The sequence below is a fragment of the Telopea speciosissima genome, chromosome 2, assembly GCF_018873765.1.
Source record: "Telopea speciosissima isolate NSW1024214 ecotype Mountain lineage chromosome 2, Tspe_v1, whole genome shotgun sequence".
Taxonomy (NCBI): domain Eukaryota; kingdom Viridiplantae; phylum Streptophyta; class Magnoliopsida; order Proteales; family Proteaceae; genus Telopea; species Telopea speciosissima.
In genome coordinates, this window is record NC_057917.1 from 67,433,948 (window position 1) to 67,461,071 (window position 27,124).

Genomic DNA, 27,124 nt, shown 5'->3' on the forward strand with positions numbered 1-27,124 from the left:
ACCACAAGCTACTGCACTTGTTCAGAACTGTAATCATCTTTAATCACCCTGTGACTTTGAAATTGAGAGGGGCCCCCGGCAGATGGATCCATCCACCAATCAAAATTTTTTTTTGGTAGAACCAGACAAATTAATGTGGCCCAAATCATAGCCATGATGCCATATATCACTGCATTGCTGTATGCCCTTGACACTCTTGTCAAATCAAGATAGACATGGTGAATGGAGAATCCCTTGTTCATGGGTTTCTGTGAGTTGGGATGAATATCGAGAACAATGAGAGTACATTATCGACTTCATACTAGAGGAGGGTAGAGTAATGATGACCCTTGATGAATGGGTGAACCCTACTCCGTGGGTTTCTCCTAACTTCTTAGGATATAAGTCATGATAGGCACTTTGAATTGTGTTCCACCAAGTTCATGGATTAGTCATTAGTGTCTAAAACATTTTGCCCTTGTTAAACCTGCCTATATTGGACTTGGGTTTGAGTGTTTGACCAAGTCTTAAAAAACGAGTAGAGAATCTTCATATCGGATTACTCACATCTGATATGGAATTGGTTGCTTTCGTTTGAAACCCCAACAATAACCACACTGTATAACAATTCAAATTCGGTTCAGTTAAAGTCAATTTAACTTTGACCAGGTGGTTTGGTCTGATTCAAAAGAATTGGTTGAATCATCAGCCAACCAGAATTTTTGTGCGTGGCTTGGACTTAATGCGCAATTGTTAGTAAGCATGAGTCCTAGGCCTAGAAGGCAAGCCCAACCCAAACAAAATTATTCAAGCTTGCAAAACGGGCTAGCAGTTTTATCGGGTTGGATCAGGCTTCAACAGTTCTTGTGGGTTTAATGAATACAATGTGGGCTTGAGGCAATAAAATGAAGTATTGAGGCCCATTTATATTAATGGTGGTTTTCCTCCAACATGGAAACTATTTCCTTATTTGGCAACCTTTTAGAGTCACATGCAGGGTTAATATGGTCATTCTAACCAGTGTATAGATAGAGCATTTCTGAATTGCCCACATCCCAAATTTCTTAATCCATCTCAGCCATATGACCACACCATCTAGCGAAAATTTCTAATTTTCTTTCACCCATAAAATCAGTGGATGGTCGATGTGGCGATTCTAAGGTTTGGTAAATAGTGGATCCTTTTGGTTACTTTTCCCAACTATCTAAATCCTTACCACATTTTTTTTTGGGTGCCAAAGTGAGCCCACTACAATGGTGGCCCAGAGGGGGATTGGGTGCCAGGGGCCAAGAGGAGGGAGAGGGATGGATTGGGGGTAGGCTCCTCTCCTTGAAGGGCATCGCCCAATGAATGCCCAATGAGACATTCAAAGGCTAGGTGGCACAGCCGCACACATCCCGATGTCTGATTGGGCATGTATCGGGATGTGTGTGGCATAGTCCAACCGTTGGATGCCTCATTGGGCATTCATTGGGCGGTACCCCCCAAGGAGAGGAGCCCAAATCGATGGATTGATCTCCTCTCCAGAGAGCTCAGTGCCCAAGGAGGCATCCAGGCGTTGGTCTGTGTCGCACACATCCCGATGGCTGATAGAGCATCCATCGGGATGTGTGCAGCATAGCCCTGCCCTTAGATGCTCCCCCCTAGGCACTCCTTGGGCGTTGGGCTCCCTAGAGACGAGCTGGATCCGAGGGAGAGTGGATAGAGAAAGTGGGTGGCATTGGGTTTTGGGGTGAGGGAGTGTAGGAAAGTCAATCATTCGACCTCCCTAGACTTGCACCAAACACACCGGCTGGCAGCCACCACTGCACTCCAACCACTTCCCCAAATCCTTGGATAAAAATCCTCTCCAATGTTGGCATCTACCAGTGAGGTGCAGTGTGACCCTCGTTGGTAGACACATGGCATGGAGAAGATCGATGGTGAGTATAGGAGACCTATGTAGCAACTTAATTAACCCATATAGAATACAGATCTCTTCGAGCCACCCGGAGCGAGCAATAAAAACCCACTTTGGTAGACTTTCGGATTTTCCTTACAATTCTCATCTATTCTCTCATTCCTTCAACCGAAAAAAAAAAAAATTTCTTTCATTCCCATTCGGTCAGAAACCCTAGGTCATCAAGCCCTGCTACTTGGATTTCCTGCTATAGCAGAAGCATTGCCATTGGTATACAAGATCTCTTCATGGATCATGCATATCTCTTCTGTCCATGAGCTATGGTCTTGATTTTTGGGGAGTGCATTGATCATCTGGTCGTTGAATCTGATAACTTGGAAACAATTTCGTATTTTCTAAAGGACACTAGCTTCCCCCAGTGGACCTTATTCCTATTGTAAATGATATCCACCACCTCCATTCTTATTTACTGTCCACCACCTTCTCTTATGTTCCTAGAGATTGCAATTTTGTTGCAGATACTTTAGCCCGAAAAACTCTATCCTTTTCGAGCAAGATAGATTGGCTTGTTTCCACCCTTTGGCTCCAAGAGATTTGCCTTGAGGATGTCTTTGTTGTTGCTCACTTTTCTCAATAAATTTTTGATTACCAAAAAATCTATTGTCCATATAAACCTCTAATTATGTGTCATTTTAAGCTGAATTGCATATCAATAAGGCAGACAATAAAGTTTCAAAAATATATTAAAATTTTCAAAATTATTTAAATTACACGGCGAAAAAGATTGACTCTGAAAATTAACACATTTTCATTCTAAACCCTAACCTATCTAACCAACGGTAAGAATGACTAACTTAGCAGTAAACCACATGGCAAACCAAACATCACCTGCTTTATGGAAATTTTTTTTTATTTTTTTTCATGAGAACCTGCTTTATGGAATTGATTTACAGATCCACAGGCAATGTTTTTCCTAGCTCGCCCGTAAAAGGATCACACTTTGACGGTTCCTATTATCTACAGTGTGGTAGTTTAGATGAGATCCATATTTTGTGAATATATCGTAAATCTGTCATTTTTTTTTTCATATATTCAAGGTTAGAACTATCACATTATTTTTCCATGTGACAAATAATAAAGTATTTATTAAGAGATTTCTTTCTCGGTAGGTTGGTTGGAAAAACTTTTCTTGTAATTAAAAATTGGGAAAAATCTAAGGGTGGGGGGATACACTCGGATGTACCACAAGCCAACTCCAACTGTGTGTCTCTATCACTCTTATGATGCCCCATCCCATACCTCCAATTGTTGCCATCAACTCGCTTAGTGCACATGGTCGGTGTGCCTATCCTTCTCGGTAAAAAATTTCAAACTTTGTTTTTTCGTTTCTTTAGGAAGAAGACACACAATAACCATCTGATTTATCAACATCACTTACCATTAATGGTAGGGGACCGTATAACAAGGGCAAGTGGAGTTTGTTACCCCTTTCTCTCTCCCTCTCTCTTACTAGTAGAGTTGCTAATTTCTTGTGTGATTTGGAATACCTACTAGAAATTAGAAACAAGGGAGGTTTACGGATGGAAGTCAATTGAATATAATTCTATTTGTATTCATATTTGAATAGTTTTTAAATGTATTTAGATAGTTTCTAAAAATTGATTTTTCAAATCCAGACTCCCCTATATTGATACGAACATGAATTAGATACGAATTTTTGATTATCTATTTATATCCCTAGTGGAGACTATAGAGTAAATTCGTAAGTCTAGAGAGAGCAAGGTTGTGTTCTCATTGTTTGCATTGGACAGTAAAAAATTGGAGAAGACAAAAATTTAGAAAGATAAGAAGGTGAAGGGTTAAATCCACCACCAGGCCGAATTGATGTTGAAGTGTCATATCTGAAATTACATAGATGTCATGGATCTTTTTTTATTTTTTTATCTTTTATCATTTAATACTTGTAATATATCGTGAATTAAAAAGAATATTTTAGTATTATAAATATTATTTAATTGTATTCTTACAATTAAATCTATAAGGATTGAATAAATTTAAAATATCCGTATTCACATTCGATTAGCTTTCAAATGAATTTACTTAGTTTTCAAAAAATGATTTTTTTTAATACAAATTCCCATAAATAAATACAAATAAAAATCAAGTATGAATTTTTAACTATCTTTTTACATCTTTAATAAAATTCGGAGCGCCAGTTAGAAAAAATAATAAAGAAAACAAAAACCTAGGTGGGCCTCCGTCATTATGGCCATGATACAAGGTAGCGGACCTTGGACCAATACAAGATGGTTGGACCGCTTCCTATCTTCTTCTTGTAGTTCTAAAACCCCACGGTCCCCACCCCTAGCCTAATAGCCTAAAAGCCCTAAAGTAACATTGGAACATGTCACATGGATCCTTCCTTCTGCATCCAGAACGACCGATCCTATTGAATAAATATCTCCAATTTTTGTTTCTTTTTGTTTTTAGTTTTTTTTTTTTTTTTTTTTTTGATGCAAAAGCCCCTCTAAGGAGGCCAAATATATTAAGGCCCCGAGGGGAGAAGGAACCGAAATACAATATCCAACAACTCCTCAGGAAACGAGGAGATCGAAGAACCTTTATAAGGATAACCAACCGCCCATTTAGCAATAGAATGATCCAATACATTATCTGTCCTTTTTTTTTTTATATATATACATTATCCGTCCTTTAATATGACGGAAGCAACAAAAAGCAAATCTAGACTGAAGAAGCTTTAAGTCTTCAACAATAGCGGAGATCTCCACTGGAGAGAGGGAATAAATATCTCCAATTGAGTTGGTCTTATATAATGTTCTTGATACCAATTTTAATTGTCACTTGCCGCCGTTGATAGATGTAATCGAACCGGATCCAAATCGGTTCAGGGCATCCATATGGGGACAGCTGTGTGGGCCACGACCTGCAAGGGTGAGAAGGTTGGCCATTTGAGGTGGCCTCCCCCCTTCTCTTGTATTCCTAATGGGACTCTACAAGGGGGAGGAGGGATCTATATACGTATCATCGGCCCTCAACCCTAAGATGAGATCTGTTTCTCTCTCACTCTCAATCTTGTTCTCCAAGTTACTTTTAGGATTGGTGGTGTAAACTTCTTAGTGTCTAGAAGTTGAAGTAGATACACGAAATTCGTAAGGCTTATAACTATTACTTGATCATGATCCCATTTCGCTGTGTTTTGTAATCGATTCAAGTAACACCCTAACAATGTCCATGTGATGCAGTATGTTAACATTAATAGACTTATAAATGAGTAGACAATATCCTTTGAAGATGTCTCTTGAAAGCTCAAATTGACTACGAGGGTTCATGACGAGTACTTTGATGTGCCTTTTGATGCTTCAAGTGAAAAAGCAATATATTTGACCAACCATGATTGCTCAATCAGCACACTTGCAAAGTTAATCAATTGAAGTTAGAATAAAGAAGTAAAATAAATCTTTTTTTCTTTAAACAACATAATTAGTTATCACCAAAATCAAACAAGCAATGTCCCAACATGATCATCCATCTAGAAAACTCCCCCAAATTTGATTGGGCCTCACAGGAATGAAAATTTTGGTAATCCTTGGCCCTTCATGCGATTAGAGGAAAAGAAAGCAAAACTAATTAATTGTCTGGGTTCAAGTAGTTCTTTGACTAATAGAAAATTATCTTTGGAGGCTAAAATTTGTAAAAATCTTCTAAAGGAAGTTAGATTGCTTTGGGGATTTCTCTATTTTGAAATTTCGAGTGGCTATTAAAGCCTTGTGGGCACATGGGTTTGAAATCATTGAAAATTGGACCATTCTCTGTTGTCATAGTCTAATATAGCTGGAGAGCCGCCATGAAATGGTTATTATTAAAAACCATATCCCTATTATTATTATTATTATTATTCTTGTGGTTAGTGATGGGAGGAACAACAAGACAATGAGGAATACAACAATTCCCATTAGTTGTTTCTTTCAAGAACATGTTTTTCTTATCTTCATTTCTTACCCAACTAGGGGGCCAAGGCCAACCTTGCATCACCATAAAAGTCCTTTTAACTTCTTCTCATCTTCAATTATTTCTTTCTTTCTTTCTTTCAGTTATGTTGTCATTCACCAACCAATCGTGGAAAAATCGTTCATAAAGATTTCCACTGTTAATTTCCTTTAGTCCCTAGTCCCTACCCGTAAGAAGTGTATATCTTAAGCAAGCAATGGTGTGACAGTGACCCTTTACCCTTCAAGACCATACCTTGGCAGTAGAGACGTAAATGGATCGAATATGAATCGGATGTTATCAGATTCGGATATTTTTTGTTCGAACACGGATATTTCTAAACGGATACGGATGCAAATCAAATTTGTATTTTTGATTATCTATTTACATTTCTGACTTGTGTAATGGTGTAACCCAGACCTTCATTCCGCCAACGAATATGATTCATTCTCAATCCATGTCTTTCGGTTGTAATTCTCATTTCCTCATTCTTTAGAATCTTTCAAAACCCTCAAGATCATTAGATACTAAAATTTTTTATTATTAGATAGAAATCTATTCAGATTGGATCAATTTTTTTTGTTTTTCAAATTATTCGAATAAAAATTTGGATACCACTAAATGGATACTGATGCAAATCGAATTCGAATTTTTGAATATCCGTTTACATCCCTAATGGGCAGTGAAGCATTTTTCAAACTCCTCTCTTTTTACCCATGTGTAATTAGTAGGAAAGGGTTCCCTTAAAAAATTGGTTTGTAGGAGAATTTATCAATGAGACCATCTCTATTTGGGATGACCCTTGGGTTCTTTTGTTTACTGATTATATAGTCCCTCTGTTTCCACCATTTGTTGTGAGGGCCATTCTAAAAACCCCAATCATTTCTTCCTCGCCACCTGTTGCGGGGTGGTATTGTTGTCCCTTGTCTTAGAATGGAAGGTTAAATAAATACCCAATTCATTGTTAATTTTCTTGTTAAGAATAATTATGAAAATTAAACATACATCTTAGGTCTAAGTTATTTTTTTGGAAAGTATTAATTGGAGGAATTGCTACTAATTAAAGATAGATTGATTAGATTCTCCTCCATTGACACTCTTTGTCCCCTTTGTAGAAAGGCAAAATGAATCACTTTAGCATCTCTCTCTTTTTGACTTATAGTGTTTCTAAAAACATTTAGGCGGCTAAGCCACTTGGGATTCACACAAGAGTATTTCTGTTCCTCTTCTGTTATTAACCGTTATGAATCTATTCTATGGTCTACTTCCCTAACTCCTTCTGAAAAGGATCGTTTCCTATCGATCTCTGCAATAGTTAATAAGTATCTTATTTGGATTTTAATTCCTTTCTTTTTTAATGATGAAGTTCCATCTCCCGTTGTGCTTTTGTAAAATTAATGTTGCTCCTATGAATACCATTTTCACTGCTCCAAAGCATATGTATTTGGCTGAGTATTATGCATTGCTTTTTGTGGATCACCCAATTCTTATTTGTTGTGGCTTTTATGATCTGATTACCTGTAACGCTGGCTGGGCCACTGTTTTGCTGTATAAATCCTGCTTCTGCTTTGCTTCTATGAGTTGTGGTTTTTCAAGAGGCCTGTTTGCACCAAAGACTAGAGGATAGGTTTGTAAACGGATAGGATGTGATTGGATCGGGATATTCTCTGGCCGAATACATATATTTTTAAACAAATTCGGATGGATTCGGATGCGGATCGAATTCAGATTTGGACCATTCGTTTACATCTTTTCCTTGTGTAACCAGGACCTTCCTCCTAACAGATACAATTCACTCTCAATCTATATCTCTTAGATCATAATTCTCTTTTCCTCATATTCTAGAATCTGCTGAATCTTCAAAAACCCTCAACATCATTATTTATTTAATTTTTTATTATTAAGTATTCGGATTTTTTTCATGACAGATTTTTATCGGAGTGTTCGAATTTTTTTCCGGATATCTCTAAACAAATACGGATGCAGATCAAATTTGTATTTTCGATTATCCATTTACATCCCTACTAGATGAATCTTATAGTTCTGCAACAAGCCATGGTAAAGGGTTTTAAGAGAGGAGAGGTTTGGATTGATAGTGCTCAATTAGTTTCTTGGTTGCAGCAAGATAATCAGGTCGGGTGGCCCTTGAGTTATTTTCTTTTTTTACTTCAAATTATAGGCTATAAAGGCGTACCTAGTGCACAAGGCTCTCGCCCCTACGGGGTCTAGGGAGGGTCATAATGTACACAACTTTACCCCTTCTTTCACAGAGATGCTATTTCCAATCTCAAACCCGTGGAAATAGCCATTAAGCACTTCAATGCTAACAAAAAATGGTAATTTTTCAATGCATGCAAACATCTGCATATGAGCAGAGTCATCTGCACTCAAGTGCGGGCATCTACACATGAACACAAATGTATGCATTTGGTGCCTCTGAACAATGTGAGGTAAATTGGCTATAACTTTCTCGTTTGAGCTCGGACAGTTGGATTGACTTGTTTCTTAAACCTTGGAAAGAAAACTCAAAGAGCTATATTTTTCATATTTGGTGCTTGAAAAAATTATGAATATAAGGGGTTTTACAATTATCAGGCATTTACAACTTGTGCAAAATCAGGATTACACACAACATGGACTACTCCCACTGTAAAACCCACTATTTATTCTTCTTATATATAGTCAACTTGATTCCATACCCCCTAATGAAATAAGAATTAAATTCCTAAAATTATCATGTTAATTATTTCATAACTAACACAATTTTGGTTCAAATTTATAATGTGAAAGTTGATAATATGCGTCCATATTTAAATTTCAATTAAATTTCACATCATGTGTCTCAATCATCCCTTTGAATGGTCATTTTAAGTTCCACAAGGAAAAAGGAACACAACCTAAGCTTGGTGACCAATCAATGTATAAATTTGAGCGGATCACATGTGCTATATTGTGCTTATTAGGTGTACATGTCTGTAAAAATATATTCTATTTTTACTCCCGATATTTTTCAGAACAATCGTATTAAACATGAGGCATATTACTACTGTTTTTATCTGTTCTAACTATGCCCCCTACGTAGACATGGATACAACCTTACCTGAATGGCCACTCCCACTCTCATAACCACAACTAAAGTCCCATGTGTGGTTGCCAAATTGGCCATGGCCGCAATTTTGAATATCTTCACTATTCTTGGATTATAAATCATTAAAAAGAGGAGAAATCAGAAAAGTAGTTTATCATGAGTCATCCCCATAAAAAGGAAAAAAAAAAGTAGAGGATCGACCAACCAAATGACGATAATTTTGATTTAAGAAAGAAGAAATTCTCTAAACCATTCGAGCCCACACGAAAATATCCACTCTGTCCCTCTCCTCCTCTCTCCCCCCCCCCCCCCTCTTTTCCTTTAAAACTTTCACGAAAATCTTCTCACCCAGAGTCCCAGTCTCTCTGTCCTTACTCCTAGTCCTATTAATTCAAGTCTGAAGCAGCTTTTTTCTTCCACCCTTGTCTTATTTTTCTTAGTTACCGGATCGAAACCCAGAATGGGTTGTCGATTCCAGGCTTTGCTACCCTTACTCTTCCTTTCCCTTCAGCTTCTTTTGTTCCTACAACGAGGGAGAGCAGAGGAAGCACCGTCTAACAATGGAAGCAGTTCAGATGCTCGAATGCTTGCGAGCAGCTGCAATTTGTTTGAAGGGAGTTGGGTGTTTGATGCTTCTTATCCTCTGTACAACTCTTTTAGTTGTCCCTTCATAGATCCAGGGTTCAATTGCCAAAAGTATGGCAGACCCGATAAGATGTACCTCAAATACAAGTGGAAACCCAGTGGATGTGACCTGCCAAGGTACTTCTTCTCCTTGAATTAACAACTCTGTATTACCGTGCAGTACTCTCTCTCTATAATCCATTCGTATTTGCTGCATTCTTCACTGTTTGTGCTTTGATCAGGTTTAATGGATTGGAATTCCTGATGAGATGGAGAGGGAAGAAAATAATGTTTGTGGGTGATTCACTGAGCGTCAACCAGTGGGAATCGTTAAACTGCTTGATTCATGCGTCTGTGCCCAACGCCAGGACCACTGTGGTGAGGAGGGAGCCTCTTTCTTCAGTAACATTCAAGGTTAGTTCCTTTTTTTTATGCTTTCCCGTCCTCACTTTTTTCCACCAGGAATCATTGCTCGCAACAGTTCATGTTTGCTCCTTTTGGTTCTCCTTTTCCTTTTTCATCCTCAAAAAGCCATCTGAAATGAGACGAATTCCGGTAATAATTGATTGAAATTTGTAGAAATCAAGATGACCCGCATGCAATGGAATCATTTAATCAAACATCATACGTGCATATCATCTATCATTCAGTTTTATCTTGATTGTTGGGTTTGGTCTGAATCCACTACTCTATAAAGAGAGGGAAAAAAAAGAAAGAAAGCTTGATTGTAGAAGAGAGAGCCATTTTCAAACCTCTCAATTCTCAAAAATTCAAGTGGTATATAATAAACGACAAGAAAATTTTTGAAAAGAGAGAGAGAGAGTTGAGAACAATGTGCTTCCTTTCTTCCTTGCTTGGTTACAAAAGTTCTTTTTCTTTCTTTATGAGCTGTGAAACACTGAGAAACTTTAGAACTGAAGTCTGAAAGAGTTGTTGCTAAGCCACAAAATTTTAAAGTTAAAAGTGGGTGGCCCCACCATATGGGGGTCATGTGAAGTTTTTGTTAGGGCTGCTAGCCGTTGATGTGGTTTCTATCCGATGATGAATGATTCCAAGCAAAATAGACTATAGTGTAAGGGAGTGAAAGGAGGAGAGCAAATCCTCTGCTGCTTCTCCATGGTCCGAATTCTTCCTCCTCCAACGTCGTGACTCGTGAGTGAGTGAGCATCAATAATCCTCTGCTGCAGCCTGCATAGCATACCCTTGTTTGTTTGTATCTCTTTTAATCAAGATACAATGTTTCGCAGGACTACGGGGTTACGGTTCTACTGTACCGGACGCCATACCTTGTGGATCTCGTTCGTGAAAAGGTGGGGTTGGTTCTAAAGATTGACTCCATCCAGAATGGGAACTCATGGAAGGGCATGGACATGCTGATCTTCAACTCCTGGCACTGGTGGACCCATACAGGAAGATCCCAACCGTAAGATCTACTTGCGGTTTGCCTTCCTCCTTCCATGATACTAGCTTAATAAAGCCAAGATCCAATTCTAACGGCTTCTGTGTTGGGTGTTTGGATTTGTATGCAGGTGGAACTACATACAAGAGGGCAACAAATTGTACAAAGATATGGACCGTCTGATTGCATTCTACAAAGGACTGACGACGTGGGCCAGATGGGTGAACCTTAATGTGGACCCCACCAAAACCAAGGTCTTTTTCCAGGGAATCTCTCCCACCCATTACCAGTACGTCTTCCCTCTCGCCCAAATTTTTCTTTAATTTTTTTTCACGTCGAAGCATGGTTTTTAATCTCGGTACTGGGATCAGATCGGTTTGGTTTATTAGATCGGTATCGATTCAGAATTGGCCCAAATATGACAAATTTAGTAAAAAAAATCTGTTTTTTTTTTCACCTTTTTCCCCTTAACCATACAAATGTATCAGATCGATCTCGACTGATACCGATCCGATCCCAAATTAGGAACCATCATGGGTCGAAGAACTCTGAGTTTAAATTCCTGAAACCAATGCAGGGGAAAGGATTGGAATGAACCATCAAAGAGTTGCTATAGAGAGATGAAACCACTGTCAGGGTCGATGTACCCGGGGGGTATACCTGCGGGGGCGATTGTGGTGAACAAAGTGCTGAGCAGGATAAAGAAGCCTGTGTATCTGCTGGACGTAACAAGGCTATCACAGCTAAGAAAAGACGCACACCCCTCCACTTACAGTGGTGGGCACAGTAACCTTGACTGTAGCCACTGGTGCCTCCCTGGACTTCCCGATACTTGGAATCAGCTCCTCTATGCCGCTCTCCACCTTTGACAACGACAGCTGAGATATTATTTTTGAAACTACAACAACTGCATTGTTTGCTTCCCCATTTGTTACTAGATTTAAATTTCATTTCTAGGGTGTAGGCCTAGGGTGTTCAGATGGAAGGCATTCCTCAAAAATTCTTTTTTTGGGGTTTTCTTTTCTTCCTTTGCACACAGCGTGGTTAATAAGTGTGCTTATATATTTGAATTGTAAAGTAACTGTTCGTTATTAAGCCAAATGAACCTCCCTGGCATGAAATTTTACCTTTTGTAAATGGAATCTTATAAAACCAAATCTTCTTCATGTTAGCTTGTTGTAATAAATGATAGGACTTTATATGAGAATAACTTATCTTGTTGAGATGTTGTGGAAGGGAATTCGGATCCTCTACTTCTGCCTGCCCGGTACTTTTATGCGCCCTACACACAGCAAGGTGGTAAAGACTACTTTACCCCTGCTCGGGCAGGGGTAGGGCAATCTTTTCATCACCCTAATGTGTCTGTAGGGCGCACGACAGTACCGAGCAGGTGGAAGTAGAGGATCTCGATTATGTGGAAGGAGAGTGTAGAACTTGAGTTGTTCCAAGATATATGTTGATGAAAACTGAGAGACGTGTCATTTGGCACTTTCCTAAAGTCAGTATTGGCTCCCTTTGGTGCAACCGGGTTTGAATGCAAAACTGGCTTTAAGATAAAACAACTTTTGGCTTCCAGCAATAAACATGCACTAGTCTAATGGGTCATTTTGAGTACGTCGAAATTGTGCTTAAGCCACACGAGATGCACAACAAATGTAATGCAGTCAGTCAAAACAATTATGTATTGTATAGTATGGGCAGCATAACAACATGTAAAAGATGGTGAGAGAGAGAGAGAGAGAGAGAGGATTTTCTTAACACTTTTGAGGGCACTCACTTTCTCTAAGTAAGAAGTGGATGTCCATTGGTTCTTACGGAGTGGATTGGATTAAAAGATTCAAACCAGCTCAACCGAGCACCAAACGAATAAATGGGTTGGGCCATCACATCACATCCGTGCCTCATTGCGATAAGACATGGCTTGACGTGCACGTGTATGTGAGAAAAAGTACCCCAAACCCCACCCAACATATGGGGGAAGTGAGGGTCGCTCTTCTAAGGAGCTTACACTGCTATGGAATTATATGGGTGAAGGGAGAGTCTCTCCTCTAACGTGCCCCCTTGTTTTGAGGAGGAGAGAGATAGACACATGGGAGTGTTAGCATAGGCCACACTCCCGAACAGAAAACTACTTCCATTTTTTCATATAAAAAAGCGAGTGAAGTATCATTTCTGAAATGAAATCTAGGTTATGCTAAATAAAATTTTATCTTGCTCCAAACTAACTAGGGAGAGGGTTTCTTATGCCTGACAATGTGGACAATCTCCTATCTTACACCAATCAGGGTGCAGGAATCAATTCCGACCAATAGGAGGCCCGCATTGTCATGTAAAGAAAAAAAAGTTCAATTCGGTACCCACATGTTCAGAATGTGAGAAAGCGTGAGAAAAGATCCCCACATTGTTGGCATGGGGATTTTTTTCCCAACTAATAATTATACCGCATTCTTTAAAGACAACAAATATCTTCTTACCCCCTACTATCATGCTCTCTAATGAGTTCCATTTGGTCCATGATTTGCATCAAAATGGTATTTGGGATAGAAGTAAGCTAATTTCTTGCTTTGATATTGATTCTATCTCACTCATTGAACAGATTCCTACTTCTCATCATGAGGATGTGTGGAGATGTACCCTCAACGAAAAAGGGTCTTTCTCCACACAGCTAGTGGCCAAGCATGTTCTAGATTCAACTAGTCCATTTAGGCCTTTGCAAGTTCGCTGGAGGAAATTCTTTTGGAAGCTTGCTATTCATCTTAGATTTAAAATTTTCTTTTGGCGTGTTTTACATGCAGGAATTCCTACACGGGCTTTTCTCTCGAAATGGACTTCAGTCGAGCCTACATGTGTATTCTGTGATTCATAGGATGAATCGATCTGGCACCTCTTCCTTTCATGTGATTTGGTTAAGGGTATTTGGACTGCTGGCCCTCTTGGATTAAGGACTGAGCGCCTCTCTGCACCCTCTTTATTGGACCTTTGTGTCTCTCTCCGTTGCAACTTTGCCTCGGATAAATAATCTAGCATTTGGTTTTTTTCAGTTTTTATTCTTACTGTTTACTTTATTTGGGATGTAAGAAACAAGGTTGCGTGCTGTGCTGCCAAGACCGATCCCATATCGGTCATTAACAATGTCAATAGATGGTTAAATGACTTAAATATTCATCCTCCTTGTCACAATTCCAACCTTGACCCTACCACTGACCGCACACACCTTCCCATCTACAATTTGTTATCTGCTAACATTAACTCCCACTTACCTGATTTAATGATCGCAGGAATTTTTGAACCTGCACTTAAACTAGCTCAGTGGGCTTTTTACCTTTTGATAGATGGACACCATATGCTAACAGATGCAGGTTGCTTACGAACTTCTGATAGTATGGAAGCAGATCTAGTTGGACTCTTCCATGGATGGCAGACGGCGCGAAAAGAATCAATTCAGTTAAAGAGTATCTGGACGACAAACAAGTGCTTATATGATTTGCTTAATTCTCCTTTTTCCCTACCTATCTCGTGGACTTCAATAGGTGTTTATTGTGACCTTCTGAACCAATTCCTGAACTCTTCTAGCGTAGGCATATATAATATTACTCTAACACCCTTCAAACAAGGCTCCGATAGACTCATCACGAACGACTTAGGATTGTAGCTGTTTCAGTGGTTTTAATATATATATATTTCTTTTCTTCTTATCAAAACATATATATATCTTCTTACCAAAAAATGATGATAACAAATATCTTGCTAGAGTCAAGCTCTTATGCCCTTTACAGATTACCTAAAATTGTCCACTTCAGATCATCTAATCATCATCCTTGATGGTAACTTTGATTAAGCTACTCAAGAGACAGGTTGGGTCTATGTAATCAAATTTAACAACCAGTTTGTTGTAACATATATAAATTTTGGTTTCACACGATATTGCTTGGAAACAAAGCAAGGGGACTGCAACAAGGATTACTGGGAGCAACATCATCAAGATGCAAAATTATAGAAATATGAATTGATTGGCAAGATTTAGTTGATTGGATGGAATAATGGCCGTGGGATTTATTCTCTTTCTTTCGATATCTTTGCTATTATTAGATCTGTTGGATATATAACTATAAGGAAGGATAGAACCCTAGGTCCTCTTAGATCAACTCAGGCTTAGCCTTAGTGGGCCCGACCCTGATTGGGTAAAGTACACGTAACCCCCCTATAATGCACCTAATTTTCCTTGTACCCCTTAAGCGGCTCAATATTCCTCATATCACCCTTCAATATTCCACATACCATCCCTGCTTTACACCCCAAATGCCAGATAAGTCCAATCCGTTAAATATCACAGTCAGATGTCAAAATTTTGACCATTTTACCCTGTGATCCATTTTCTTAAATCTGAAAAGACTTAATTACCTTCACTTATTTGTTGCTCTAAACTAATTAAAAATGACCATTTTACCCCTTGGTTTATTTTTATAAATGAAATGGTCGGTGAAGATGGAGTATCGGAAGCCAGCGGCGGGGATGAGAAGTTTTCTGGTGGGAAGGATCTCAGCCATTCTCTCTTCCAGTTTTAGCCAGCAACCGCAGCTCGCGAACAGCGACTGTTTTTACCACCTCTGACCCATTTGATAACTGTTGAATTAGAAGCTCAGCTGTTGCTGTGTTAGCTTTGATTGCAGCTTTGGAAGCTGCAGCCACTGCAATGGTTTCCATTGTCGTATTCGGACTATCTGATGGATCAAAATGTATCCCATGAGCAGAGCACCACTGGGAGATTAGATTTCGGAGAGCTCGATTTGGCACAAGACGAGTGTGAGTAAGGATCTGTCCTGTCTTTGGACAGCTGCAATGCCCTTCTTCCATCCAATGGGCTATGGAAAGTCGATCATAGGTCTGCCCCGTTGAGATTATTACCGGGTCTCGCATCAAGTCCAAAGATATTGGGAAAATAAAATCCTTTGGAATTGGAACACTAGATTCACCATTATCCAAAGAAATAAGACCCTTGTTCTGTTTCTTATGGTTACCAGTTCCCATTTCTTCATCCTCAAAGCCAAAAAGCAAAAATCTGCAATACCTTGTAAGGGAGACAAACCCATTGAGTACTGAGACAGTCGGTTCAACATCCTTCTTAAGATTATAAATCTGCTCTTCCAGGAATTCAATCTCAGCTCTACAAGTCTTTGCATCTCAAATCCCCAATCTGTCGATGAAAAGAGTACGCAACTCTTCCTGATCAGGAATATGTCCCCGCTCAAACTCTTCAAGGAAGGAGAAGAGCTGAAGCCTCAGCATCTCAGCACGTTGGTCAATAAATAACTTGGCTTTGCTTGACTGGCTCTGCATAAGCTCAATATGCTCTCTGATGTCCAGAGATAGCTCGAGCTCTTTCAACGGGAATATGTCGAGAAGCGTGGAGATCTCCTGGTTGAGGTCGTGGAAATGACCAGAAATCGAAGAGTTCTGGAGGAGGCTTCCGATACTTCTCAGAGAGCATATTGGGTGAGATCCTTCCCACCAGAAAACTTCTCATCCCCGCCGCTGGCTTCCGATACTCCATCTTCACCGACCATTTCGATACTCGATATCTTATCCGCAACAATGATAGCCCTTTTCCTCGCATTTGTCTTAGAACCCAAAGCCAATGGTGGGTGGCGGTGGCGGTGGTGGGTATGTAAAAGAAGATATGATTTGGGGAAGATGAGAGCATTTTAGGGTTTTTAGGAATAAATATTTAGCAGTAAAATAGTCTTTTTAAATTAAGTTAGGATAATACATAAATGAGGGCAATTAGATCTTTTCATTTATAAAAATAAAACAAAGGGTAAAATTATCATTTTTAATTAGTTTAAGGCAACAAATAAGTGAGGGTAATTAAGTCTTTTCAGATTTAAGAAAATGGAGTAAAGGGTAAAATAATCAAAATTTTGGTATTTAACGGTGGTGGTTAACGGATTAGACCTATCTGGCATTTGGGGTGTAAAGCAGGGATGGTACGTGGAATACTGAAGGTTGGTACGTGAAATATTTAACCACTTAGGGAGGTACGAGGAATATTGGGTGCATTATAGGGGGATACGTATACTTTACCCTATAAATTTTGGTTTCACAGGATATTGCTTGGAAACAAAGCAAAGGGACTGCAACAAGGATTACTGGGAGCAACATCATCAAGATGCAAAATTATAGAAATATGAATTGATTGGCAAGATTTAGTTGACTGGATGGAATAATGGCCGTGGGATTTATTCTCTTTCTTTCGATATCTTTGCTATTATTAGATCTGTTGGGTATATAACTATAAGGAAGGATAGAACCCTAGGTCCTCTTAGCTCAACTCAGGCTTAGCCTTACTGGGCCCGACCCTGATTGGGCTGGGTTGGCCCTAATGGATCCATGAAATGCGCCGAATTACCCATAAATCAGCCCAGGGATGAAAATTATGGAGAAGTAAAAGGCCTCTGCAGATTATCAGGAACGGCCAAGATTATCTAAAACTAGGGGTGTCAACTGCCCAGACACGAGTGATCTTATCTAAGCCGTCAAAAGAATTGCTTACTCACCTTCTCAAGCCTCATGACTCTACCAGTCCCTAACACGTGGCCTCAAACCAAATTACACTTGTCGACCTCTAGTTCAAGCCCATCCATATTCTATTTTACCCCAAACTGAAACCGCCATTGCTCGCAGTTTTAAAAACCATCTCCCTCACTCCCCTTTCTCCTTCAATTCCATCCACCTATCTGCCACTGAAAATTCTCTCAAAACAAACCTCAACCATCTTATCTCCAGAAAACACACACATTGGCAATGGCTTCAGAGAAAATTGAAAAGATTGACGACTCCAGAGAAATTCCCGTCGAGAAAGAGAGAGTTCCTAAGATGACCATGCACTTCGAATCCCTTGCTGGGAAAGCCAAAGGCACTGAGGCTCCCGGCGCCCATGATGAACGACGAGTCCACGCCAAGATAGCAGAAGAAAGAGCCAAGACTGAAAGTGACACAGATGTTCGATCCAATAAAGAAACACCGTCACTGTCGCAGGAGGAGATCGGGAAGTACAGAGCAACAGCACAACAGAAATCCGTGGAAGCAATCAGGAACGTGGAGGAACGGAAAGCAAAAGCGAAGGAATCCAGTGCTGCGGCTCTCCAGGATGCAAAGCAATCTGCCGTGCATGGGGTAAGTACTGCCTAGGACACCCTCACCCACGGGGCCAGGGTGGCTGCACAGTATGCAGAGGAGAAGGGCGGAGCTGCAAAGGACACTGCCCTCGAAAAGGGTCAGCAGGCCTACGAATACACCGCTGAGAAGGGTCAGAAGGGTGCTTCGGCCACAAAAGATACCCTCGCGGGCGCTGGAAAGAATGCCCTTAACTACACGGTGCTTGAGGCCGAGAAGACTAAGGATGTTGTAGTTAAGGGCAGCGAGGCTACGTTACATTACGCTGGGGAGAAAGCTGCAGGGGCTAAACACACTGCTGTAAATGTGGCTAAGAGTGCTGCAAGCTACGCTGGTGAGACAGCAGTGGCAGCCAAGGACGTCACCTTGGAAGGTGGTAAAAAAGTGGCCGCTTCTGCAGCGCAGAAGGCCACTGTGGTTGGTTTGACTGTCGCGCATTACACCGTTGAAAAAGCAGCGGAGGCAGCAGAGGCTGCTGCAGCCGCTGGTCATAAGGTAGCAGAGCACTCGGCAGAGAAGATGGCATCCGCTAAGAAAGCAGCCGAGGCAAAACGTCAAGACTGGACAGAGTATACAGAAGAGAAACAGAGAGAGGAGTCATGGAAAGAGGTGAGTTCTGCAACTTGATTTCTCTCTAGTTTTTATTTACTTCTACATTCACGTGATTCTTTGCTATATAATTCCGAGACAATGAGCCACATTAAGCATTGGAAGTGGTAGTAGTGTTCTTACAGCTCTGGGTTTGGGACAAGCATATCTAACCCAATTCAGGACCGGATTGGACGAACCATGTGGTTCTGATTTGGTTTCAAGCAGAGGACGCTTCTTATTTTTCTTGTTAAATTAAGCTTGAGTTTCATATGCAATTCTTTGTATTCCAGGCAGAGACTGGGGAACCGGGTTAAGGCACAGGGGTTGTAACCCAGAAGGCACATGAGGAACAAGGAGGGACAGAAAGTGTAGGAGAGCTATTAGGAGCTGTGGGCGAAACCGTAGCTGAAATCGCACAGCGCGCTAAAGAAATGGTTATAGGCGGACCGCCTCAACAAAGAGAATAGATGTAAATGGAGTAGTTTTATTTTTGTCCTTGGATTAGAATTACACAAAGTAATTAGTTACTTGGGTTTCTTCTAATAGTCTGTTTGCCCCGTGTACGGTGTGTTTCATGTAGATGTGAGAGTGGCCAATAAATTTTTATGAAAATGATTGAAGTGGTAGCATTTACACAACTCATTGTTCCTATCTTTACAGCAAAGATCTTGCTACAGGTTAGCAAGAAGCAAACTTTTTTTTTTCCTTTGTGGGAAGAGAGGGGGATCCGTACATCCAAGCGTGTAATTCTAAGAAATAAGAACGCTGTCAAGTCGGGACTTGATTCCGGGCCTTCAAAGTACACCATTCCTCAAAAAGATGTTATAGCAAAACGAGCTACTGCTGTTCCTGTGGCTTTTGGGTTTGTAGTAGATAGGATGATCTAGCTTTGTCTGCTTTGTCTTTCAGTTCCTTGAAAGCCAACATCGTATCCACATCAAAACCTCCAGCAAACTGTTCATAGATGATTTATAGAAAATCAAAACCAGGCCTAATGTAGTGATGTTCCCAAAACAGAAGGGAAAGGGGGGGGAGGTTGGGAGTTCACCTGATGAACCCGAAAAGCAAACTTTACTCCTTGGCGCATCAGTTCCTCCTCTTCTGGGCCACCCCCAGCTGCTTCAAGCTCTGCTGAGACTCTTTTCATGTACTTCATTGCAAGCTTCACAGATGCCAACTTGATCTGTGTAGTACATACAATATTCAGTTTTCATCATTTACAAAAAGTGAGATCTCAGTTCAGAATCAATATATTATCAAACAGCATGAAGAGTTCAGGCATTGGAGGGCTTGAACAAAGAAACCGCATGTGCCACAAAGATAAAAGCTGCGTTGTTGTTACCCAGGGCCCATATCCCAAATTCATTGCCTTAATCTGACAACCCACATCTGTTCCTTCACCAGAGCCCATATCTGATTCTCTGTTAAAGGGATAAAGACAAGCACATACATTTGAGGGTGTGTCGAGTGATTTTCCAGATATGGAATATATATGCACGCGTGAGTTTAGAAAAAGAGGCAATTGTGAAAAGTCCCACCATTCCTCCTGTCATTTTGCATCCGTTACTTCTCGACAGTATCAAACAGATCCTCAGATCCTCGATATCATTGAAAATTTTTCTAACAGGGCTACCCATAAAACTTCAAATAGACTCGCAAGATGTATTGTAATAGTATTCCTGGCATCTTTTATCGTTGCAATAAAAAATTTTCCTCTTAAGTAGTACACAGCAAAAATTTATTAAGAACAAGGATTAGTAATAATAATTATTACCTGGCTAACAAATCCAGTTTCTAGCATCCATTCTGTAGGGATATTGAATCCTTTGTATCGAATCGTTGCTGGTTCTCTCATACGAGACAGATTGTAGACGCCGTGCTCTAATCTGTTTAAAGATGGGGGGAACATGAATTGCAATTAATTTTGGTAAAATTGGAAAAATCATAAAACGTGCAATTTCCTATGAAGAAATTCTGAAACACAGTGATAGGGAAAAAGTAGTTTACTTCTCAAGCAATGCCTGCATCTTCTTAAGTGCCGGACCACATGGTTGGCGAGTGTTATCACGGAATGATGAAGCTTCGGCCTCGAGCTTCTTGAGATCAGAGTAGCCGAACGCAGCTTCTCGCAATGCATCAGCCTTCTGCTCTGGCCAATCGAAGTGTTTAAGGACAGCCCTTTCGTCCACCTGTTGAGAGGAAGAGTGGGCATTAGGGGGAAAATTCGGTTTATTTGGACATTTTTCCGCTTTCCACCAATTTGAAAATGGCGCTTTTGGAGGGAAATACTAACCAGATAAAAGAGCTCGTCGTCAAGCCACTTAACGAAGGCCACTGCATCTTCAATGTCTGTAAATGCAGCATTCTGGACTTCCTTTATCAGAAATTGAATAAAATCTCCTTGAGTTTCGACGTCTGTCTTTATCTGGAAAACAGAGATGATCACGGAAGAGCTAACAAAGATCAGAACTGAATTCCAAATGACATCCATATAGACAGTGATCATTCGCAAGAACAATCCTTAAAGAAAGAAAAAAAAAAATTCACATCCCTCATTACTGAAGTACCAATCTACAGATGTTTACCATTCTTCAATTATCTGAAACACCTAAAAAAAACCCCTAGGGATTCATCTCAACCTTCTCCTCTAAAAGCTTATTTTACTGGCGACGTCGGGCGACGCGCTTTAATCGCGTAGTTTTCGCCCAGCAGCAAAGAGGCAGCCCCGCAATTTCGAATAAACTTTAGGGGTACTTTAGTCCAATAAAAATCTGAAGTTTGTCTCATGTGATCTCTATTGTGAAAGACCTAGAAAGACTTAAAAGTGCAAAGATACGGTCAATGTCATCAGATTACAAACCACAAATCCAGAGGGGCAATCTAGTCATAAAAGACGTTGTCACTTCCTTGTCATCGTGCACAGTGGCAATTTTTGTAAATTTCTAATAAAAAAAGAGTGCTAACCAGAACGGGAGGACTAGGGTTGAAGGGGCTTACAGCGAGCAAGTGTGCTGAGCGATTCTCTATCTCGCCGATCATGTTGCGAGCACTCACAGAGGCCGGAACGTCCGAGACTCCGGCACCTGAGTCCCTCCTTGAATCCCTGCGCATCATTGAATTATAAAACTCCACCAACTCCGGCATTCGTCTCACCTTCGTCGCCGCAGGTTTGGAAGCCTTAGACCGCAATGGTGGCGGAGGTGGTGGCGGTGGCGCCGCTTTCGTCGACGGCGGTGGTGGCGGAACCACTGGCGGATCAACCTTCTCCGTTGAAGGTTCGCTCGCGTTTATCATGGAGGACACTGATGACGATACTGATGAAGAGCAGGAGGAGGAGGAGGACGTTGAAAATGATTCTGACGACGAAGAGGATACTGATGGTGACTTTGAAGGCCTTGGTGGAGGTTTTGGAATCCTAGGAGCTCGAGGCTTCATAAAATATATGGTAGATTCAGGAACATAGGAGGCTTCCTCTGTAATGCAGCGAGACTGCTGCATCGGTTCCTTCTCTATATCTTCCGTCTTCGGATCTGCAACCTCATTTTTCTGAATCTCCTGGTTCGAGGCAATGTCCGTCCATTTCGACCCCTTCTTCATGTTCTTTAGTAGATTCGACTTAGCAGACGCATCGATTAACCCCTGAAATCTCTGAGATATCGACAAGTCGTCGGCTTCCCCTGTTTCGCTGCATAAACCCTTCGATTCTGCAACTCGGTTCCGCTCCTGGATGGTTCTATTCAGTTCCCTGATCTCCAGCTCCATCTCCTTGAGCTTATCCTCGCTTTCTTTCCGCTCTGCTTCCACCTTTGCCTGTACGGTTTCTAGTTCCAGTCTCAACTTCTCGTTGTCAGACTCCAAGTTCTCGATCCTCTTGGTAGACCGCTCAAGCTCTGCATCTTTGGAGGAGATCTCCCTCTCCAGAACTGGAACGATGGCTGCAGACTCCTTCAGAAGCTTTTGCGCGAGAAGTTCCGTCTTGAGGCGAGACACTTCCTCTAGCAACTCTTGGACATAGTTGCGGAGCTGGTCTGTAAGGTCTTGCGGTCGAGGCTGGACCTTGGCAGGGGAGGGGCGACGAGAACGAGAAGACAAGAGACCGAATGTGAGATAGGAGGCATGCTTCGTGGGAGGTTTTGCATTTGCAGAGCTGGAAGAAGAGATGTGCTTCGGAGTGTGTGGTTCGGGTGTTGCAGGCCGCATTGGCCTTTTCACCTCACTTTCAACCATTGAAGCACCAAACTAAAACCAACTTGAAGGAGGTCTTCGGAAGCTCTTATTTTTCGCCCTATCTATCTGGTTCAGTTGTTTGAACTCCACAGTGTTCTGTTTCTAATCTAGTCAAGCAGAGAGAAAGATGAAAGCTCCAAAACCATCGCTGTCTGTCTTACTGTCTCGAACTCGGAGGTTGTAAAAAGAAAAGGGCAAAAACGCAAACAGAGGAACAGGGAGAGAGAAAGAGAGAGACACCACTCGAAGAGGAGGGTTGATAAGGTGAGTCTCGAGAGGATTCAGGAGAGATTACGAGACGGGCGGCACAGATGACGAGGAACGGTCATCTTTCTCTCTTGGATCTACAGTTTTTTAAAGAATAAAAAACAGGAAGGGGGAGTTAATGGAGGGAAAATGGTTTATGGAGTATGGTCCTATGGAGTAGTAATTAAAAAAAAAGGAGAAAGGGTTTTCGGTTGGGTAGTGTACTTTCTCTTCTTATAAAAGAGAAATTTGGAAATAGAAGGCGGTAAGAGCAAAGTGGAACTCCATAACGGTAGGATTAGCAATAACTCACAAACGATTCCACAAGGCCTACAACTCTACAAGTGGGTCCCTTATTTCTATCTTAACCTTTCCTAAATTATTTCCAAAAAAAGCTAGCGATTTTAAACGGAAGATCGTAGGTTCCGTCTTGGAGGCAAGGGTTTAGGAATCGGAAATGGGGATTCGGCCGATATCAGTCTTGATTGGACAGATTTACCCCTCTTTCATTAAAAAAAAAAACTGTTTTATTTTAACAACAATTTTTTTTGCCCTTCATTGGTACTGATTCGACAATTCTGGATCAGGGACCATCGATATCGATCCGGATCAGGTGATTATGCCGATCTGCTACCGATTCCTAAAACCAGTCTCTAAGTAGAATTATCTGGTTTTATGAGATCCATCTGATTCAGATCTTATGGCTGAAAATCATTTAGCTCGATTATACTGATTAGGCAGTAGAGTTTTAGTAATCGTTATCAGGATTGATATCGATCTCGATCTCGTTTAATACTGATATAATACCTATTTGGTTCGAACCCTGATCCTCTACGGCCTACTGTCCGTAGCGGTCATAGCAACGCACTAATGAGGCACGGTGCAATGACCGCCTTACCTCCGCTCGAGCAAGGCATTGGTTAGGGGTAAGGCGATCATTGCACCGTGCCTCATCAAGGCATTGCTCTAGTCGCTACGGGCAGGCAGGCCGTAGACGATCTGGATTAATTTGGTTCGGCCTACATCCCTTGGTTTTACCCTTAATTTAAATAAAAATTAATTTTATTCATATTTTTACCCTTGGTTCAGTACATGTGGATCGAAATCGTATTGGTCAAGAATAGGAATCGGTCCCTATCGATCATTATACAAGTCGACCGATACAACCGATCCTTACCAAATCCTTAAACCATGCTTGCATTGAGATTATGGAACACATTGGAAAGCTGGCATTGAGGGGGTGTCAAATATGGGGTCCAAAGCCCAAAGGTTCCTCACCTCATATAAACAATGGAACCTGGAACCATACCGTTTGCGTGGTTTGTTGATCCTACCGTTTGATTGATACGGAGTACGGACTTTTAGTCGTGATCAAGTAATAGTTAAATCAAGACCTTTTTACTTCATTGAAAAGTGGCTTAGGAACTTTTCTCCTTTTAAAAAAAAAACCCATGTTTGAGACTTGAGGTCATGGCTCTTCTAATATTCTGCCACAGATAAGTCAACTAAAGGAGGGTCGATTGGATTTACTTTGTTTGATCAACCTAAACCTACCCCATAAAGTTCAATATAACACCAACACGAAAGTTTTACGAATCCACTATGTCTCTGCATATAGAATTACTTACTGGGAAAGTGAAAGTGAAATAGTAGTGAGTGCCTTAAGATTGTTTGGTTAAACCGTTAAAGAGAACATCCAGGATTTGACGGCCATCGTCTAGTAGACATATGAAACCTGAAAGAAATCTTACAATCGAGGTTAAAACAGATTTTGAACCGGCCGTCCAAAAAACCAGAGGGAAAAGTGGGTGAGGCATCTGATGGTTTGGAGTACAAATATGTGAGTAGTAGTACTACTGGTGGGGGCTACCAATGGGGAAAGGAAAAGCGACAATACAATACTACAATGTGGAAACTGACAATTGGTGTTTCTGGTTTTGCCTTTTGCTATAAATGTACAAAAAGATCAAAAACAAGCTAAGATGAGAGAAGACTCGAGGAGGGTGGGTGAGTGAGTGAGTGAGCCGGTGTGAGGGTGATAAAAGCGCCTCAATGAGTCATGACTAGTGACATTTCTTAAAGAAGAAAATTCCGATTTCTTATTATGGTACCTTTACTGAGAAGAACTAGTCCTACGGTACCGTCCCCTACTAATAAGGAGTAAAGACAAAGCTGAAAAAGCCTGAAAACATTGGTTGATTCCTCAAGGACCTGAACCCCCATAGCTCTGAATCGTTTCGCCATTATTCAATTTTTGTGTGTGTGGTTACACCGTAACAGTTGTCAATGACCAATCTCAACAGATCTCACATGCTGCTCCCTGGCCATCGGAGTTGTATCAATTTCTTTCGTGGTAAAGGCTACAATGGGTGTTGTTTCACATGTCTTCGTGTGTTTGTCATTCTTAAATATTTATGGAAGAAACCCACGGTGGAGCCTATAGTTGGTGCTGGTGGTGAAACCGTGAAGATCGATGAAAGAAATGAATGGAGTGCGGTGTAGTGAGGACAATATTTGGTTCAGTTTCAATTCACACTTAAAACGTACCACCCTTGGACCGAATCAAAATCGAATCAAATATTGACAAGAGAAAATTATGGCATTCGATCTCTGTCTCAATAGGGTGGGAGGAATGGATCGAGCTAGGATTCCAAAGGTAAGAGAAAATTAAGAATGATTGACTGAATGCAGGGAGGCACAAGCAGAGGAGAGGATCAATTCCCTCCTTCTTGTGGCAATTTACAAAAACCAACAAAACCCAAACGATGAGTGAGTCATAAGTGTGTTCATGAGTGTTGGGTGTGTCCATTTAATTGTTTTTTAGGTTGGGGGTTTGGGTAACAAGGCAAACGCTGACAATGACCCAAACCAATTATACAGGGCTGGAGTCCTGGACCGCAGGGACACACAACCCTTTCCCATCCCTATCACCACTCTGTCCAGTAATACTTGAGGCCCGGTGTCAGAAATTGAGGCCCTGCATTAATCCAAGCCCAAATTTTCCAGGACTGATCCAATCACGGTCTAATAACATGAAAATTTGGGTCTTTTTTTGGCTTCCAATGAGATCAGATCATTTTATATCATTTGTGGATGAAGAAGGAAGCAGACGCCAGATGAAAGGACAGTATCGGGCCCCAACCTCTCACGAGTTGCTACGATCATTATGTCGGAATCTGCAAACCAAGCTGAAGGCAACAATTGATAACACAAAATCTGATAGACAAGACAAACGAATCCTCTTCCCTAGTAGAAAGGACGCCCTAAAAGACAATCCATACTCTTTTAACATTAATACAGAACCGTAGAGTGGCTCCAATCCATTCTGCTAGGTAAGACAGTAAGACCCAAGAAAAGCAAAATCACGGATTGGGCTCCTCTTCCGCGCCAGCTCGTCACGATGTGTGCTGGTTTGTGGATCGGAGCTCTCCAGTCAGACGATGTGCGTTGTACACCATTCAGCACACAAGTGCGCTGAGGAGGAATCGAATCCCAAAATCACTCGAACAAGCCCAGACACCCTCTCACTTCAATTATTATTATTTTTTTTTAAAATATACTGGATCTTGTGTTTGTAGGTTCGAGTTGGAAAGTAATTTCCCCGAGAAGTGGGGGTAAAGGCTGCGTAAATTATGACCCTCCCCAGATCCCACAATGGTGGGAGTCTCGTGTACTGGATATACCTTTTTTATATTTATTGGGCCTAGGATTCCACCTGGTTTATGAAAGAAAACCCAATGCCTGTTTGTTTCAGCTCAGATTAATGCACAAGGCTTTCTATGTATCTATACAATATGAATATACTTATACGTATGTATACTTGAAAATATGCTTGTATTATGTACTGATAGCTATTACACAGTTTACACTAAATATTCTATATTTAAAT

At 40.8% G+C, this 27,124-nt stretch overlaps 3 protein-coding genes across 3 annotated transcripts; 2 read left to right on the top strand and 1 right to left on the bottom strand.

Moving 5' to 3' along the window:
* Positions 1-9,342: 9,342 nt before the first annotated feature.
* Positions 9,343-11,925, top strand: LOC122650390 (protein trichome birefringence-like 39). Its single transcript, XM_043843808.1, has 5 exons — positions 9,343-9,737; positions 9,842-10,013; positions 10,847-11,022; positions 11,129-11,287; positions 11,576-11,925. The coding sequence occupies exons 1-5, from the start codon at positions 9,436-9,438 to the stop codon at positions 11,865-11,867; spliced, it is 1,101 nt and encodes a 366-aa protein (XP_043699743.1). The 5' UTR covers positions 9,343-9,435; the 3' UTR covers positions 11,868-11,925.
* A 5,874-nt stretch (positions 11,926-17,799) lies between these two features.
* LOC122650391 (seed biotin-containing protein SBP65-like) lies at positions 17,800-19,397 on the top strand. Its single transcript, XM_043843809.1, is given in 5 exon segments — positions 17,800-18,138; positions 18,220-18,600; positions 18,634-18,764; positions 19,051-19,087; positions 19,089-19,397. Coding segments are annotated over 5 exon segments (1,029 nt in total). The 3' UTR covers positions 19,230-19,397.
* Positions 19,349-23,178, bottom strand: LOC122650389 (protein CHUP1, chloroplastic). The gene is made up of 6 exons (XM_043843807.1): positions 21,760-23,178; positions 21,056-21,187; positions 20,770-20,951; positions 20,537-20,648; positions 19,811-19,945; positions 19,349-19,716 (listed from the first exon to the last, which is right to left on the bottom strand). The coding sequence occupies exons 1-6, from the start codon at positions 22,987-22,989 to the stop codon at positions 19,600-19,602; spliced, it is 1,908 nt and encodes a 635-aa protein (XP_043699742.1). The 5' UTR covers positions 22,990-23,178; the 3' UTR covers positions 19,349-19,599.
* Positions 23,179-27,124: the final 3,946 nt, after the last annotated feature.